The sequence below is a fragment of the Phyllobates terribilis genome, unplaced genomic scaffold (assembly GCF_046119375.1).
Source record: "Phyllobates terribilis strain yellow unplaced genomic scaffold, ASM4611937v1 Scaffold_6__1_contigs__length_29720123, whole genome shotgun sequence".
NCBI classification, from domain to species: Eukaryota; Metazoa; Chordata; class Amphibia; order Anura; family Dendrobatidae; genus Phyllobates; species Phyllobates terribilis.
The window spans coordinates 22,691,992-22,711,260 of record NW_027362766.1 but is presented as its reverse complement, the minus strand read 5'-3'; the positions used below and the strand labels follow the sequence as shown (position 1 = coordinate 22,711,260).

Here is a 19,269-nt window from a genome sequence, read left to right as displayed (position 1 = left end):
TACAAAAAGAAGGGCAGAAGTCTGGAAAAATAAGGGTCAACACTGTAAATACAGGAAGAAGGGCAGAAGTCTGGAAAAATAAGGGTCAACACTGTAAATACAAAAAGAAGGGCAGAAGTCTGGAAAAAAAGGGTTAACACTGTAAATACAGGAAGAAGGGCAGAAGTCTGGAAATAAGGGTCAACACTGTAAATACAGTTAGAAGGGCAGAAGTCTGGAAATAAGGGTCAACACTGTAAATACAGGAAGAAGGGCAGAAGTCTGGAAAAAAAGGGTCAACACTGTAAATACAGGAAGAAGGGCAGAAGTCTGGAAATAAGGGTCAACACTGTATATATTGAGTCTTTGCATAAACTTGATGGATTTGTCCTTAGTGTAAAAACTTATGAAATGCTATGAATAAATCGGAAAACACTGAAGCAGCAAACTTTGCGATAACCAAAATTTGAGACAGTATCAAAACTTTTGGCCACGACTGTGAAGCCTCAATTCTTGAGACGCAGAGGTAAAAATGGGAAGAAATGAAGCGAGGCTGTAGATTTTGTGGATTTTTCTTTTTTCTGGTGCTTTGGACAACAAAATACAAAATCACTGCAAATTTAGATTTTATTGTATTATGAATTTTTGTAGAGATAAATGCAGGAAACCGAAAGGTTGCATAACCCCTGGATTCCCATCTTCTTGTTTGAGCATCACGAAAAAAAATCTGCTCCTGTGGATGACGTGTTCATACTTAATATATAAAGTAATACTAGAAGACAATCAATCATTCTGAGAAATATTTTATTGATTCGATACGTCATTTTTTTTTGTTAGATAAAAGCCTACAAACAACTTAAAGACATAGATTTGACCAAAAAAATTACAATTGTACAAAATCCACAATTATAAAGTGCAAGGATCACAGTGCAAATCAGATTCACCTTACATTTCTCATTCCATTTACAAATATTGCATAGATCAGAACATTTTCCAGGGGGCGTCAGGGTGGTACATATACTAAAGTAACATGGATATTACACCAGAGTTACGCATGTGTCTCGGCAAAATTACGACTGAGAAAACGATCAGGCAGCCTTCATTTAGAACTGGATAGCTTTCCTCTCTGCTACTAAAATTACTGGTGGGAAATCATCTTTCGAAAGCAAAGAAAAAAAAAACATTTACGGCTGGGATCGCCCACCCCAACACTTTTAAACTGAAAGTTACGTCACGACAACCGGTGTTCGTAAAGCCGAGGCCAATGACTGGCTGCTCGGAGTGGCATCACTTCCAGTCCAACAGCAAAAAAGCATGGAAAGGATCCCGGTTGTAAGTTTGACTTTTTCACCCTTTTTTTAAAAGACTGACTTCCTGTAACCTGTAACTAATAATAAAGCAGAAAACTCCTTTAATGAATAGAGATCTTGCCGTAAAATATTTTCCCTTCAACTTTAAAAAAAAGTGTTGAGTGTCCCATCTACAGTACAAACCTTAAAGTCAAGGTCAAGTTTTCAAAGTTGCTCGTTTCTGGGATAATTGGGTGTTTACAAACCCCACTGGGATGGTCAGCTTCCCATCACAAACCTCCACTGCGATGGCCAGCTTCTCATTACAAACCTCCACTGCAATGGCCAGCTTCCCATTATAAACCTCCACTGCGATGGCCAGATTCCCATTATAAACCTCCACTGCGATGGCCAGCTTCCCATTATAAACCTCCACTGTGATGGCCAGCTTTCCATTATAAACCTCCACTGCAATGGCCAGCTTCCCATTATAAACCTCCACTGCGATGGCCAGCTTCCCATTATAAACCTCCACTGTGATGGCCAGCTTTCCCATCACAAACCTCCACTGCAATGGCCAGCTTCCCATTATAAACCTCCACTGCGATGGCCAGCTTCCCATTATAAATCTCCACTGCGATGGCCAGCTTCCCATTACAAACCTCCACTGCGATGGCCAGCTTTCCCATCACAAACCGCCACTGCGATGGTCAGCTTCCCATTATAAACCTCCACTGCGATGGCCAGCTTTTCATTATAAACCTCCACTGTGATGGCCAGCTTCCCATTGTCACAATTACAAACCCCTCTGAGACAGCCAACTTCCATTGTTACCATTACAAACACCACAAGAATGGACAGGTTCAATTAGCACCATTAAAAAACCTCCACCGAGATGGTCAGCTTCCCATTGATACCATTACAAACCTTCACAGGGATGGCCAGGTTCCGCTGTTAGCATTACAAACGGCAACTGGATGGCAAGATTCCCATTGTTTCCATTGTATCCCTCTCACAGATTTCGCTACACGGGGTCAAAAGGATATTGAAGGAAGTATTTCGAGGATCTTTGTCTTAGACGTTTGTGTATTTTCCACATTTCGCAATCGTTTAACAACTTAAAAGCAAAGAACAACACCAGGACTTTAATTCATGTTTCATTAGTGAAGGGGCAGATCGATTTTCAGGACCTGACCTGGTGCAGTGGCCACGTCCGCAACCTACAGCCCCTAGACGAGAGCCCTGCAATCCGTCTCCTACCTACCTCCGCTTTTAATAATCAAAAGAAGAGCTGCGGACGCCGGCATGTAGGAGTCGTTTCACAGGTCTCCTGTACGATGACCACAAATTTCTTACATTATGGCCACCAGTGACTCGTGGGGCTGCATTATATGCCAGTGTATCCAGCCATAGGCAGTAAAACGGGTCACCGCTGTAACGGTGCCAACGACAACATATAACCACATTAACACTGATACTTCTAGGCAGCTGCACACCATAAATTCCCAGAACTACTAAAGGTCTGACTACAGGTTTGTCATTTTTAAAATTGATTTTTTTCATTAATACAGTTTTCCAAGGTAATTCCCAGCACAGGTATGAAGCTATACTTGTTACCGGTAAGTTATTGAGCCGATTTCTGTTTTTTTTGCAATCCACCAATCATTATATTGTAACTAAGGTTAAGATTTGATAGCCATAAATAAGGTGTGGCACGTACAGTACATATATTAGTCATACACATAAGAACACCAGCTACATGTAATGGTCAAATTAATAAATCAAAAACTAAAAAGTCCCTTATAAACAAGAAATCTAAGATCACACAATGGCATGTTAATCACACCAGTCACAATAGTTACTGTATGACAGCAGGGATGCCAACAGCAGAGGTCCCAGTACTGATGGCCAGGGAGACATCCCCATAGCACTCAGTGACAGGAGCTCTGTTTTTGGCATAATGAACATGCCGCTGGACCCCATCACGGTGCCATATATTTTCTATGAAGATTATCTATAGATTTGTAGAGCGTTCATAAGCTGGATCTCCTATTACAGCTCAGACCAATTCTGTAAAGACCCTTGATATTAATCTCATAAAACTCCTTTAATAAAGATAATCTGAGTCAGGAAATTGAGAGTCTACAAGAGTTTCGTTGCCTGATCTTGATCTCTTACACGTAATCTCATTGCACTAATATATTAGTAATTGACATACATAGAAATTCCCCAAATACTCCTATTATCAGAAGCACTCCCTTTACAATCTAACACTTAGTCAGTCCGCCAGCACAATGCAGCTGTGACAGTGAGGCCCTAGGGAAAATTGAAACTCAGAGCTCATTGCTACCTTGCCTATGGGTCACTTAAAGCCAGGCTAGACTTTCGTTACAGTGGCCAAAGACGGCTCGGTGCAGCGGCTACATCGCAGAGTAATGGAGGTAATTTAGAAGTATCGACCCACCATCTAACTGGTTCCGGCGTTCGGAGGCTCGCTTCTCTCCCTCCCTATGGTGTATTCACCAGCGTTACGCTGCAAGGCCACAGCTGCACAGAATGATCTTCATCTGCGTGACCTCGGCCGTTGCATAAGTCACTGTCCAGCCCATCCGAAGAGGTTTCCCACTACTTCATGGCAAAAAAATGATTTTTTTCTGAACCTGGGAGGACTCTTTTTAATCATTTGTTGTAGACAGTATAATGTTAGAAAGGAATAAACCCTAGTTGATCTACTTATATCGCACGTCACAGGGCGACCAGTGTGGCTGTATGCACATCATCCATTATAAAACACCAGTATAAAAGTCGGGCATCTATGGTTAAGCAGTGAGGTAGATACTTGTCCTATAGTAAATGTCTACCATATAGACTACTGGTCTTCAACTTGTGGCTTTCCAGCTGTTGCTAATCATTATGCCCCGGACCGATGGGAGTGATAAATATACAACAGCTGGCGAGCCGCAGGATAGAGATCTCTGGTCTATACTATCCTAAAAAAGTGTGCTTCTGATTCACCATGACATATACAGAAGCTGCTCCCTTTCATCTTGGTAGAGATGGTGCGATTTCCAGGACCACGTCCAACGGCCATATCAGTAACCTGTTGCTGCAGAATGGGAGCTTTAAGAAGCGCTCACTACGTCCTGGCATCCATGGCTCTTCTTTTGACTAGCTTTCCTGGCACAACGTCATTGTTGCGGAGGGATGAACATGTGACGCTGCACCAGGCCGGCTAATCAAAACAAGAGCCGCTGATGCTGCAAGGCTCCGGATCACCAACATGGCCATTGGGCCCTGGAAATCAAATCAATTTCCATCAGCTCTAGTACCAAGTTTACTTGCGGGAGGTATGGCGCTGCGCTGGCTTCGATACTGGAGGGTGCTCTACCAGCCACTTGGAGCAGATGCCTTGCACCACGCTGTCGTTCAGGTTGTGGGCGGCTTGCCAGACTTCCTGTACTAGCTGGATCGCCTTCTCGTGCTCCTGCTTAACGGCGGTCAGGTAGGCAGAGCGCATCATCCGGGAAGCCAGAAAGGCCTTGATCTGCGAAACAAAAAGAGCTATTAGCAGACAAAACACATCATGGCTGGCTGCTCACATTAGGTATTAAAGTGAAGTTACTTTCCCCCTTACAGTTACCCGAACACTTACTTTGGTTTCATCGCTTTTCATGCCTTGGATGAGCTTTTCCAGTTCCTGAAATCAAATAGTAAAAAAAAAAATAATTGAAATTACAGAACAGGGTAAGTAGCAACAGACAAGTAATACAGTCGAAAACATGGAGGCACAATTTATTTTACAGTTAGCACCATAGATGCAATATCTGATCAATGACTATTTCAGACTTTACTCTCACGGTTTGGAAGAACAAATGTTTCCATAATAAATAGTAGCCCCTATTCCCAGACTAAAGTCTCCAGGTCAAGAGTGTCCAGTATTTGCTCTTATTTTACTACGGTCGCTCCCCACGGTCAGTGTTTTTTCATCTACCTTACTGTTCTAGAGATATGGGCTTTTTCATTTAGTGTTCATCTTTATGGTCTTTACTAAGAAGGTTGTGGCTCACAGGATCCTCGGGGGCATGTCTTCTGCCCAAGGTGGTTTTCACCTTCATGACTGGGCAAAATTTTACAATTCTGACCGCCGTCACTTTATAAAGTAACAACTCTTGAACGCTTCAATGGATCCCACAGATTCTCAAGACGGTTTTCTCGTTTTACTTCATGATCGTGGTAACGTTTCTCGGATATGGACTTGTGTTTATTTGTGAAAAAAACAAAAACGGAAATTTAGCTAAAATTGTACAAATTTTCAATTTTTATGCCCTTAAATCTGAGAGGTATGTTTTTTTACATCAGCACAATTTTTGAAAAAAAAAAATTTTGTTAGGAAGTTATAAGGGTTAAAAGTTGACCAGCGATTTCTCATTTGTACACAAAAAATGTACAAAATTATTATTTTTTTTTTTTAGGGACCACATCACATTTGAAGTGACTGAGGGGTCTATAAGGCAGAAAATACCCAAAAGTGGCACCATTCAAAAACTGCACCCCTCAAGGTGCTCAAAACCACATTGAAGTTTATTAACCCTTCAGGTGCTTCACAGGAACTAATGAAATGTGGAAGGAGAAAATTAACTTTTTTTTTTTTTTTTTTTTTTTAATACACAAAAATTTTACATTTTCACAAAGATAACAGGAGAAGTTGCACCATAAAAATTGCTGAGCAATTTCTCCTAAGTAAGCAGATACCCAATATGTGAAGGAAAACTACTGTTCGGGCGCACAGCAGAGCTTGGAAGGGAAGGAGCGCCATTTGACCACAAAATTTGCTGGAATAATTAGCGGATGCCATGTCACTTTTGGAGAGCCCCCGATGTGTCTAAACAATGGAAACCCCCACAAGTGACACCATTTTGGAAACTAGATCCCTCAGGAAACTTATCTAGATGTGTGGTGAGCACCTTGAACCCCCAGGTGATTCACAGAATTTTACAATGTGGATCTGTAAAAATGAAAAGAATATATTTTGCTCACAAAAAAGGTTGTTTTAGCCCCAATTTTTCTCATTTTGACTAAGATAGCAGGCGAAAATGGACCCCAAAATTATTTGTTCAATTTCTTGTGTACGCAGATACCCCATATGTAGTGAAATTACTTCTGAGGCAAAGGAAAGGGCAGCGGCCTGATGGGAGGGCCAGCGGCTCTAGTGATGCACTGAGGAGGGTGAGGGGATGGCACGCGTGCCCACAGGTAGGACTAATATAAGAAGTCCAGATCAGCGGTGGAACGGGCAGAGGCGAGTTTTTTTTTTTTTAAATCTGGGGCCATTATACAGTATGGGGCACCATGTGGGGCCCATTACACTGTATGGAGCACTATGTAACAGTCTTCCTTCAACCTTAAAAACTAAGTCCATCTAGTTCAACCCATAGCCCAACACGTTGATACAGAGGAAGGCAAAAAAAAACCATGTGGCAAACACTAAGCTCCACATTGGGGAAAAAAATTCCTTCCTGACTTCATACGATAATCAGACTAGTTCCCTGGATCAACGCCCTATCAAGGAATCTAGTATTTATAACCTGTAATATTATACTTTTCAAGAAAGTCATCCAGGCCCTTCTTAAATGTTAGTAGTGAATCACTCATTACAACATCATGCGGCAGAGAGCTCCATAGTCTCACTGCTCTTACAGTAAAGAATCCACATCTGTGATTATTATTAAACCTTCTTTCCTCCAGACGTAGAAGATGCCCCCTTGTCCCCGTCTCAGGCCTCAGAGTAAAAAGATCAGTAGAAAGGTCTTTGTACTGTCCCCTCATATACTTGTACATAGTAATAAGATCACCCCTAAGCCTTCTTTTTTCCACAGTAAATAACCCCAAGTGTAATAATAACCTGTCTTGGTATTGCAGACCCCCCAGTCCTCTAATAATCTGTCTTGGTATTGCAGACCCCCCAGTCCTCTAATAACCTGTCTTGGTATTGCAGACCCCCCAGTCCTCTAATAACCTGTCTTGGTATTGCAGACCCCCCAGTCCTCTAATAACCTTGGTCGCTCTTCTCTGCACCCGCTATAGTTCAGCTATGTCTTTCTTATACACCGGAGACCAGAACTGTACACAGTATTCTAAGTGTGGTCGCACTAGTGACTTGTATAGAGGTAAAATTATATTCTCCTCATGAGCATCTATGCCTCTTTTAATGCATCCCATTATTTTATTTGCCTTTGCAGCAGCTGCCTGACACTGGCCACCAAACGTGAGCTTGTCGTCCACCAATACACCCAGGTCTTTTTCAGTGACCGTTTTGCCCAGTGTTTTACCATTAAGCATATAATTTTACATTTTATTTCCTCTGCCCAAGTGCATTACCTTACATTTATCCCCATTAAAGCTCATTTGCCATTTATCAGCCCAAGTTTCTAGTTTACATAGATCCTCCTGTAATATAAAATTGTCCTCCTCTGTATTGATTACCCTGCAGAGTTTAGTGTCATCTGCAAATATTGAAATACTACTCTGTATGCCCCCTACAAGGTCATTAATAAATATGTTAAAAAGAAGGGGGCCCAATACTGACCCCTGTGGTACCCCACTGTTAACTGAGACCCAGTCTGAGTGTTTTCCATTAATAACCACCCTTTGTTTCCTATCACTGAGCCAGTTCTTAACCCACATACATACAGTACAGACCAAAAGTTTGGACACACCGTCTCATTTAATGATTTTTCTGTATTTTCATAACTATGAAAATTGTACATTCACACTGAAGGCATCAAAACTATGAATTAACACATGTGGAATTATATACTTAACAAAAAAGTGTGAAACAACTGAAAATATGTCTTATATTCTAGGTTCTTCAAAGTAGCCACTTTTTGCTTTGATGACTACTTTGCACACTTTTGGCATTCTCTTGATGAGCTTCAAGAGGTAGTCACCGGAGATGGTCTTCCAACAATCTTGAAGGAGTTCCCAGAGATGCTTAGCACTTGTTGGCCCTTTTGCCTTCACTCTGCGGTCCAGCTCACCCAAAACCATCTCGATTGGGTTCAGGTCTGGTGCCTGTGGAGGTCAGGTCATCTGGCGTAGCACCCCATCACTCTCCTTCTTGGTCAAATAGCCCTTACACAGCCTGGAGGTGTGTTTGGGGCCATTGTCCTGTTGAAAAATAAATGATGGTCCAACTAAACGCAAACCGCATGGAATAGCATGCCGCTCCAAGATGCTGTGGTAGCCATGCTGGTTCAGTATGCCTTCAATTTTGAATAAATCCCCAACAGTGTCACCAGCAAAGCACCCCCACACCATCACACCTCCTCCTCCATGCTTCACGGTGGGAACCAGGCATGTAGAGTCCATCCGTTCACCTTTTCTGCGTCGCACAAAGACACGGTGGCTGGAACCAAAGATCTCAAATTTGGACTCATCAGACCAAAGCACAGATTTCCACTGGTCTAATGTCCATTCCTTGTGTTCTTTAGCCCAAACAAGTCCCTTCTGCTTGTTGCCTGTCCTTAGCAGTGGTTTCCTAGCAGCTATTTTACCATGAAGGCCTGCTGCACAAAGTCTCCTCTTAACAGTTGTTGAAGAGATGTGTCTGCTGCTAGAACTCTGTGTGGCATTGACCTGGTCTCTAATCTGAGCTCCTATTAACCTGCGATTTCTGAGTCTGGTGACTCGGATAAACTTATCCTCAGAAGCAGAGGTGACTCTTGGTCTTCCTTTCCTCGGGCGGTCCTCATGTGAGCCAGTTTCTTTGTAGCGTTTGATGGTTTTTGCAACTGCACTTGGGGACACATTCAAAGCTTGCCCAATTTTTCAGACTGAGTGACCTTCATTTATTAAAGTAATGATGGCCACTCGTTTTTCTTTTCTTAGAATTTGTATTATGGCAAGAAAAAAGCAGCTAACAGTCTATTCAGTAGGACTATCAGCTGTGTATCCACCTGACTTCTGCACAACACAACTGATGGTCCCAACCCCATTTATAAGGCAAGAAATCCCACTTACTAAACCTGACAGGGCACACCTGTGAAGTGAAAACCATTTCCGGTGACTACCTCTTGAAGCTCATCAAGAGAATGCCAAGAGTGTGCAAAGCAGTCATCAAAGCAAAAGGTGGCTTCTTTGAAGAACCTAGAATATAAGACATATTTTCAGTTGTTTCACACTTTTTTTGTTAAGTATATAATTCCCCATGTGTTAATTCATAGATTTGATGCCTTCAGTGTGAGTGTACAATTTTCATAGTCATGAAAATACAGAAAAATCATTAAATGTGAAGGTGTGTCCAAACTTTTGGTCTGTACTGTATATTTTCCCCTATGCCCATTGTTTTAATTTTATGTATCAACCTTTTGTGTGGAACGGTATCATAAGCTTTTGAAAAGTCCATATACACAACATCCACTGCATTTCCTCGGTCCAGTCTGGAACTTGCTGCTTCATAACAACTGATCAGATTAGTTTGACAGGAACGGTCCCTCGTAAACCCATGTTGATATTGGGTCATGAGGTTATTCTTCTTCAGATACTCTATTATAGCATCTGTTAGGAAACCCTCCAGGATTTTACCCACAGTAGAGGTTAAGCTTACCGGCCTATAATTTCCAAGTTCGGTTTTTGTCCCCTTTTTGAATATTGGCACCACATTTGCTATACGCCAGTCCTGTGGTACAGACCCTGTTATTATGGAATCTTTAAAGATTAAAAATAATGGTCTATCTATGACGTTACTTAATTCCTGCAGTACTCGTGGGTGTATCCGATCCGGGCCGGGGATTTGTCAACTTTAGTGATTTTTAGACGCCGCCGTACTTCCTGCTGGGTTAAGCAAGTGACATTTAATGGAGAATTTTTGTCATCACTGATCGTGTTTTCTGTCATGTGATTTTCTTGTGTAAATACTGTTGAAAAAAATCATTTATCATATTGGCTTTTTCCTCATCCACCATTTCACCCAGACTATTTTTAAGGGGGCCAACACTATCATTGTTTAGTTTTTTTACTATTTATGTAGTTAAACAATATTTTGGGATTATTTTTACTATCTCTGGCAATGAGTCTCTCTGTCTCAGTCTTTGCTACCTTGATTTGGTTTTTACAGAATTTATTTAATTTTCTGTATTTATTTAATGACTCATCACTACCTACTTGCTTTAGTTCTCTAAATGCTTTCTTTTGTCACTTATTGCACCCCTTACAGCTCTATTTAGCCATAGTGGTTTCCTCCTATTTCTAGCATGTTTATTCCCATAGGGTATATATTGTGCACAGGTACTATTCAGGATGCTAATAAATGTCTCCCATTTGCTTTGTGTAGCTTTATATCTCAGGATATCGTCCCAGTTTATTGCACTAAGATCATCTCTCAACCGTTGGAAATTTGCCTTCCTGAAGTTTAGTGTCCTTGTAACCCCTCTACTACACATCTTATTAAAGGTTACATGAAAATGTATTATTTTGTGATCACTATTACCCAAGTGACCCCCAACTCGTATATTTGATATGCGGTCTGGCCTATTGGTTAATATTAGGTCTAGCAGTGCCCCCCTTCTTGTTGGGTCCTGAACCAGTTGAGAAAGGTAATGGTCTCTCATAGTTGTCAAAAACCTATTACCTTTGCTGGAACTACAGGTTTCTGTTCCCCAATGTATTTCAGGGTAGTTAAGGTCCCCCATAATAATGACTTCTCCTTGAGTCGCTGCTTCATCTATTGGCTTTATGAGGATATTCTCTGCTGCTTCCATTATTTTTGGAGACTTATAACAAACCCCTAAGGATGATTTTACATATAACCCCCCCCCCTCGCTTGTTTGTACGGTCATTTCTGAACAGACTATAGCCCTGTAAATTAACTGCCCAGTCATGGCTCTCATCCAGCCATGTCTCAGATATCCCCACCATGTCATAATTATTTTCCAACAAAATTAATTCTAATTCCTCCATTTTGTTGGTGAGGCTTCTGGCATTAGTGTATATGCATTTTATGTATCTCTCTGTACCTCTATTCCTTCTTACTATATTAACTGTTCTAAACCCACCCCCATTTTCTTTATTTGTGCCCAGGTCACTATCTGCACTACCTTTCCCACCTATAAAATGAATACCCTCCACAACAATCCCTAGTTTAAACACTCCAACCTTCTAGCCATTTTCTCCCCAGCACAGCTGCACCCTCCCCACTGAGGTGCAGCCCATCCCTAGCGTAGAACCTGTAGCCAAATGAGAAGTCGGCCCAGTTCTCCGGCAACCCAAACCCCTCCTTCCTACACCAATTCCTGAGCCACTTATTTATTTCTCTAATCTCCCGTTGCCTCTCTGGCGTGGCACGTGGTACAGGCAGTATTTCAGAGAATACCACCTTGGAGGTCCTTGCTTTAAGCTTGCAGCCTAATTCCCGGAAATCATCTTTAAGGACCTTCCACCTACCTTTAACTTTGTCATTTGTGCCAATGTGCACCATGACCGCTGGGTCTTCACCAGTCCCTCCCAGTAATCTGTCAACCCGATCAGCGATGTGCCAGACTCAAGAGCCAGGTAGGCAGCACACTGTTCGACGATCCCTGTCTTTGTGACAGATTGCCCTATCTGTTCAGAAAATAGCAAAAGGCAATGGTACTTACCAGCTAAGGTTTCAAGAAAAATGCACACCAGGACGCAGCCGGCCCCCTTTAGTTAGAAGGAGGTAACACGTGCAGAATGCTGATGAACAATCACGCTCACCCACTCTCACAAGAAGTGACTGCCTAGCACTAAAACTGCACACAGATGAAACTTGCAGTAGGGTGCAATTCACACACTCGCGGCACCATGCCTGGTCAGCATCCTATTACACGCCCCTACTATTCGATTAGGCGAGATGCCCAGCACCCTATCCGTGCATCGCAGAGGTGCAAAAGCCCCAACTCACAAGGTCACCATTACTGGGCCGGGCTGCGCTCTGGCAGATAAATAAGTGCAAAAATAGCATATGAGGTATTAGTTAATATTTTGGCCAAAATACGTAAGCTCGCAACACACCGTCAAGGGTCATCATGATTGTAGTGCTAGGCAGTCGCTCCTCCAGTGAGAGTGGGTGAGAGTGATTGTTCATCAGCATTCTGCAACTGTGTTACCTCCTTCGAACAAAAGGGGGCCGGCGGCGTCCTGGTGTGCATTTTTCTTTAAACCTTGGCTGGTAAGTACCATTACCTTTTGCTATTTTCTAATTTGACTTCGGAATTTTTTTAAAAAAAATTCTGTTTATTGTTCTGGCTATGCTGTTTGTTTTTGCCCCATCTGTTCCCCTAATAATTGAGTCCCCCACTACCAGCACCTGCCTGGCCTGCCCTGCTCTCCTATTTCCCCCCTTACTGGAGCTGACACTCCTCCACTTTCAGAGGACATGCCTTGCAGCAGCAGTGCTACCCCTGTACCGACACCCCCCTCATCTGCCAACTTTGCAAACTTATTGGAGTGTGCCAGATCAGGACTAGCCTCCCTGGCACTCTTCCCTCTACCCCCCCTTCTAACTGTCACCCAGCTAGCTGCCTCACTGTCCTGCAGCTCCCTACTACCACCCTCCCCCACATCTACCCGGGTGAGCAGCTGCTCAGTGAGCAGCAGACTCCTTTCCATATTGTCTATGGACCTCAGTGTTGCCAGCTGCTCATTTAGATCCAGTACCTGGGCTTCCAAACGCACAACGTGCACACATCTTGCACAGCAGTATGCACCCACGACCGGCTGTTCAAGGATTGCATACATGTGGCAAGATGTACACTGGATAGCATTGTCAATAATGGAGCTCATTTCCTAATGGTGATTGCACTAGACAGAAATGTTAAGTAAAAAGAAATGTAAAGAATTAATAAAACACAGACAGCAATTCAGCCCAAATTCCTCCCTTCCAAACTCCCTGAATCCAAAGCCACTGAAAAACAAGTCACACACTTACTGCCGTTTGCACTTACGCTCCGGTCACACTCAGCTCATTCACACTCGCTAAGGAAGAAGATTTAAAGAGGTTTTTTTTTCCCCGTTAGCAGCAATGCACCCTACAGCTCAATGCACTACCAAAAAGGAATGTGGGGCCCATTATACAGTATGGAGCACTATGTGGGCCCATAATACTGTATGGAGCACTATGTGGGGCCCATAATACTGTATGGAGCACTATGTGGGGCCCATTACACTTTATGGAGCACTATGTGGGCCCATTACACTGTATGGAGAACTATGTGAGGCCATTATACTGTATGGAGGGCCATGTGGGGCCAGTATACCGTATGGAGGACTATGTGGGCCCATTACACTGTATGGAGAACTATGTGATGCCCATTACACTGTATGGAGGACTATGTGGGGTCATTATACTGTATGGAGGTGTATGTGTGGCCATTATACTGTATGGAGGACTATATGGGGCCATTACACTGTATGGATGGCTTTTTGTGGCCATTATACTGTATGGAGGACTATGTGATGCCCATTATACTGTATGGAGAACTATGTGGGCCCATTACACTGTATGGAGAACTATGTGGGCCCATTACACTGTATGGAGAACTATGTGATGCCCATTACAATGTATGGAGGACTGTATCGGGCCATTAAACTGCATGGATGACTTTTTGTGGCTATTATACTGTATGGAGGACTATGTGTGGCCCATTATTCTGTATGGAGGACTATGTGGGCCCATTATACTGTATGGAGAACTATGTGGGGCCATTATACTGCATGGAGGACTATGTGATGCCCATTATACTGTATGGAGAACTGTATCGGGCCATTACACTGTATGGATTACTTTTTGTGGCTATTATACTGTATGGAGGACTATGTCGGGCCATTATACTGTATGGAGGACTATGGGCCCATTATACTGTATGGAGAACTATGTGGGCCCATTATTTTGTATAGAGCACTATGTGGGACCCATTATACTGCATGGAGGACTATGTGATGCCCATTATACTGTATGGAGAACTGTATCGGGCCATTACACTGTATGGATGGCTTTTTGTGGCTATTATACTGTATGGAGGACTATGTCGGGCCATTATACTGTATGGAGGACTATGTGGGCCCATTATACTGTATGGAGGATTATGTGGGCCCATTATACTGTATGGAGAACTATGTGGGCCCATTACTCTGTATGGAGGACTATGTCGGGCCATTACACTGTATGGAGGAGTATGTGGTGCTCATTACATTGTATGGCGAACTATGTGATGCCCATTATACTGTATGGAGGACTGTATCGGGCCATTACACTATATGGATGACTTTTCGTGGCCATTATACTGTATGGAGGGCTGTGTGGTGCCCCTAAAACTGTACGGAGGACTATGTGGTGCCCATAATACTGTATAGAGGACTATGTGGTGCCCATAATACTGTATGGAGGACTATGTGGGGCCAATCTTACTGTATGGAGTACTATGTGGTGCCCATTAAACTGTATGGAAAATTATGTGGGGCCATTATACTGTATTGAGGACTATGTGGGCCCATTATTCTGTATGGAGGACTATGTGGGGCCCATTATACTGTATGGAGGACAATGTGAGGCCCATTATTCTGTATGGAGGACTATGTGGACCCATTAATCTGTATGGAGGACTATGTGGGGCCATTATACTGTATGGAGGACTATGTGGGGCCATTAAACTGTATGGAGGACTATATGGGGCCATTATACTGTATGGAGGACTATATGGGGCCATTATACTGTATGGAGGGCTATGTGGGGCCATTATACTGTATGGAGGGCTATGTGGGGCCATTATACTGTATGGAGGACAATGTGAGGCCCATTATTCTGTATGGAGGACTATGTGGGGCCATTAATCTGTATGGAGGACTATGTGGGGCCATTACACTGTATGGAGGACTATGTGGGGCCATTACACTGTATGGAGGACTATGTGGGGCCCATTATACTGTATGGAGGACTATGTGGGGCCCATTATACTGTATGGAGGACTATGTGGGGCCCATTATACTGTATGGAGGACAATGTGAGGCCCATTATTCTGTATGGAGGACAATGTGAGGCCCATTATTCTGTATGGAGGACTATGTGGACCCATTAATCTGTATGGAGGACTATGTGGGGCCATTACACTGTATGGAGGACTATGTGGGGTCATTATACTGTATGGAGGGCTATGTGTGGCCATTATACTATATGGAGGACTATATGGGGCCATTATACTGTATGGAGGGCTATGTGGGGCCATTATACTGTATAGAGGACTATGTGGGGCCATTATACTGTATGGAGGACTATGTGAGGCCATTATACTGTATGGAGGACTATGTGAGGCCATTATACTGTATGGAGGACTATGTGGGCCCATTACACTGTATGGAGAACTATGTGATGCCCATTACAATGTATGGAGAACTATGTGATGCCCTTTACAATGTATGGAGGACTGTATCGGGCCATTACACTGCATGGATGACTTTTTGTGGCTATTATACCGTATGGAGGACTATGTGTGGCCCATTATTCTATATGGAGGAGTATGTGGGCCCATTATACTGTATGGAGAACTATGTGGGGCCATTATACTGCATGGAGGACTATGTGATGCCCATTATACTGTATGGAGAACTGTATCGGGCCATTACACTGTATGGATTACTTTTTGTGGCTATTATACTGTATGGAGGACTATGTCGGGCCATTATACTGTATGGAGGACTATGGGCCCATTATACTGTATGGAGAACTATGTGGGCCCATTATTTTGTATGGAGCACTATGTGGGACCCATTATACTGCATGGAGGACTATGTGATGCCCATTATACTGTATGGAGAACTGTATCGGGCCATTACACTGTATGGATGGCTTTTTGTGGCTATTATACTGTATGGAGGACTGTCGGGCCATTATACTGTATGGAGGACTATGTGGGCCCATTATACTGTATGGAGGATTATGTGGTGCCCATTATACTGTATGGAGGACTATGTGGGGCCATTATACTGTATGGAGGGCTATGTGGGGCCATTATACTGCATGGAGGGCTATGTGGGGCCATTATACAGTATGGAGGACTATGTGGGGCCATTATACAGTATGGAGGACTATGTGAGGCCCATTATACAGTATGGTGGACTATGTGAGGCCATTATACAGTATGGAGGACTATGTGAGGCCCATTATACAGTATGGTGGACTATGTGAGGCCCATTATACTGTATGGAGAATTATGTGGGGCCATTATACTGTATTGAGGACTATGTCGGCCCATTATTCTGTATGGAGGACTATGTGGGGCCCATTATACTGTATGGAGGACAATGTGAGGCACATTGTTCTGTATGGAGGACTATGTGGACCCATTAATCTGTATGGAGGACTATGTGGGGCCATTATACTGTATGGAGGACTATGTGGGCCCATTACACTGTATGGAGAACTATGTGATGCCCATTACAATGTATGGAGAACTATGTGATGCCCTTTACAATGTATGGAGGACTGTATCGGGCCATTACACTGCATGGATGACTTTTTGTGGCTATTATACCGTATGGAGGACTATGTGTGGCCCATTATTCTATATGGAGGAGTATGTGGGCCCATTATACTGTATGGAGAACTATGTGGGGCCATTATACTGCATGGAGGACTATGTGATGCCCATTATACTGTATGGAGAACTGTATCGGGCCATTACACTGTATGGATTACTTTTTGTGGCTATTATACTGTATGGAGGACTATGTCGGGCCATTATACTGTATGGAGGACTATGGGCCCATTATACTGTATGGAGAACTATGTGGGCCCATTATTTTGTATGGAGCACTATGTGGGACCCATTATACTGCATGGAGGACTATGTGATGCCCATTATACTGTATGGAGAACTGTATCGGGCCATTACACTGTATGGATGGCTTTTTGTGGCTATTATACTGTATGGAGGACTGTCGGGCCATTATACTGTATGGAGGACTATGTGGGCCCATTATACTGTATGGAGGATTATGTGGTGCCCATTATACTGTATGGAGGACTATGTGGGGCCATTATACTGTATGGAGGGCTATGTGGGGCCATTATACTGCATGGAGGGCTATGTGGGGCCATTATACAGTATGGAGGACTATGTGGGGCCATTATACAGTATGGAGGACTATGTGAGGCCCATTATACAGTATGGTGGACTATGTGAGGCCATTATACAGTATGGAGGACTATGTGAGGCCCATTATACAGTATGGTGGACTATGTGAGGCCCATTATACTGTATGGAGAATTATGTGGGGCCATTATACTGTATTGAGGACTATGTCGGCCCATTATTCTGTATGGAGGACTATGTGGGGCCCATTATACTGTATGGAGGACAATGTGAGGCACATTGTTCTGTATGGAGGACTATGTGGACCCATTAATCTGTATGGAGGACTAGGTGGGGCCATTATACTGTATGGAGGACTATGTGGGGCCATTATACTGTATGGAGGACTATGTGGGGCCATTATACTGTATGGAGGACTATGTGGGCCCATTATACTGTATGGAGGACTTTTTGTGGCCATTATACTGTATGGAGGACTATGTGGGGATTACAAATGGAGAATCATACTGTAATGGGGTTTTCAGTCTTTGTTGGGGATATTGAGTGAGAGGGGTCCAGTTGGGTCATCATACTGTGTATGTGGAGGAATTCACTGTGGGGTATCATACTGTGTTTGGCGGCACTTTTGTTTGCATCATAATTTATCTGTTTTATTCAAGGTTTTTTATCCTTTGTTATTACATATTTAAATTAGGCCATTGGGCCATACGCTTTTACTGCTCTTACATAACTTTTGGAATTGTAGTGGAATAATATGCTAATTGTTTTATTTGTTACAAAAAAATGTTTTCTATTGAGGAAGTCTTTCCTTAACAAATATCAAGGTGGGCCGCGACTTTGTCCGAGCTTTTAACTTTGGTCCTCTGTGTAATTCAGTGTGACGTCCCTGGCTTAAAGGGTCATTCTCATCATGATAAAGGGTTACAATTACAAAGAGGCTGTAACAACAAAAACTTTGCAATTTTACTTTTGATTAAACATCCTTTCCATTCTCAAGAACGGACCTCCTCTGCAATCGGTGGCGAGTATTTTAGGCTTTGAGTGCAGCGCTTACAAGCTCTAGATTCTATAACGCGCTAATGCATTTGTTGCTCTAAACTAAAACCTCAGGATTCAGGTTAAATTGCCGTGTCGGCACTTTGTGATAAAGAAGTGGGTTCTGGATTGCAGTTTGGGCACTCAATCTCTAAAAGGTTCGCCATCACTGAACTAGAATATCAAATGGACTTATAAATTTGGTAGATCAATAGAGTTTATTAATATTCCAATTACAGCAGACCCTGAAGGACAACGAACAACGACTCCATATCGCACACGCACAGCGACAAATTCATTGCTCCATGGGACTTCCTCCATGGGACTTCCTCCCACCCTTGCTCCACAAGTCAAAGGATCCCAACAGGACAATTCCTACAAGTATAGAGAATATGCTCTGTGGACTTTCAATATGAACAACAATCCAGGGAACTATCTGAGCGATTTAAAGAGAGAGGATATAGTCACGGGCGTATAAAGAGAGGCCATCAAAGAGCCAAAAACACACCCAGAGATGCTCTTCTGTACAAAAGCCTATCACATGGCCACCAATCAACGGTGAATGATCAGGTATGATTAATCACAAATTTCCATGATCAATGGTGTGGTTTTAGAGGAATAATTAAAAAACCCTGGAATATTCCAGTCTAAAACAAACCTGGTCACCAACTCCATCGATTGTGGCAAAATGTTCTTGTAAAGTAGGTAAAGAATATTTATACCGTGTTAGCCAGTAGATAGAACAATATTGGAATCTGAGAGTCCTCAGTGGTTGATACCTTTTAATGGCTAACTGAAAAGATGGTAAACATAGCAAGCTTTCGAGACAACTCAGGTCTCTTCTTCAGGCTAAGAAGAGA

General features: G+C 42.9%; 1 protein-coding gene across 1 annotated transcript in view; it reads right to left on the bottom strand.

Annotated features, from left to right (window-relative positions):
* Nucleotides 1-766: 766 nt before the first annotated feature.
* Nucleotides 767-19,269, bottom strand: part of ZFYVE26 (zinc finger FYVE-type containing 26) — a 290,489-nt gene continuing 271,986 nt past the window's right edge. The window contains exons 40-41 of the mRNA XM_073637441.1: nucleotides 4,921-4,965; nucleotides 767-4,812 (exon numbers count right to left, since the gene is read on the bottom strand). Of these exons, the coding sequence (XP_073493542.1) occupies nucleotides 4,603-4,812; nucleotides 4,921-4,965 (255 nt within the window). The 3' untranslated portion in view covers nucleotides 767-4,602. The remainder of the gene's footprint in view (nucleotides 4,813-4,920; nucleotides 4,966-19,269) is intronic.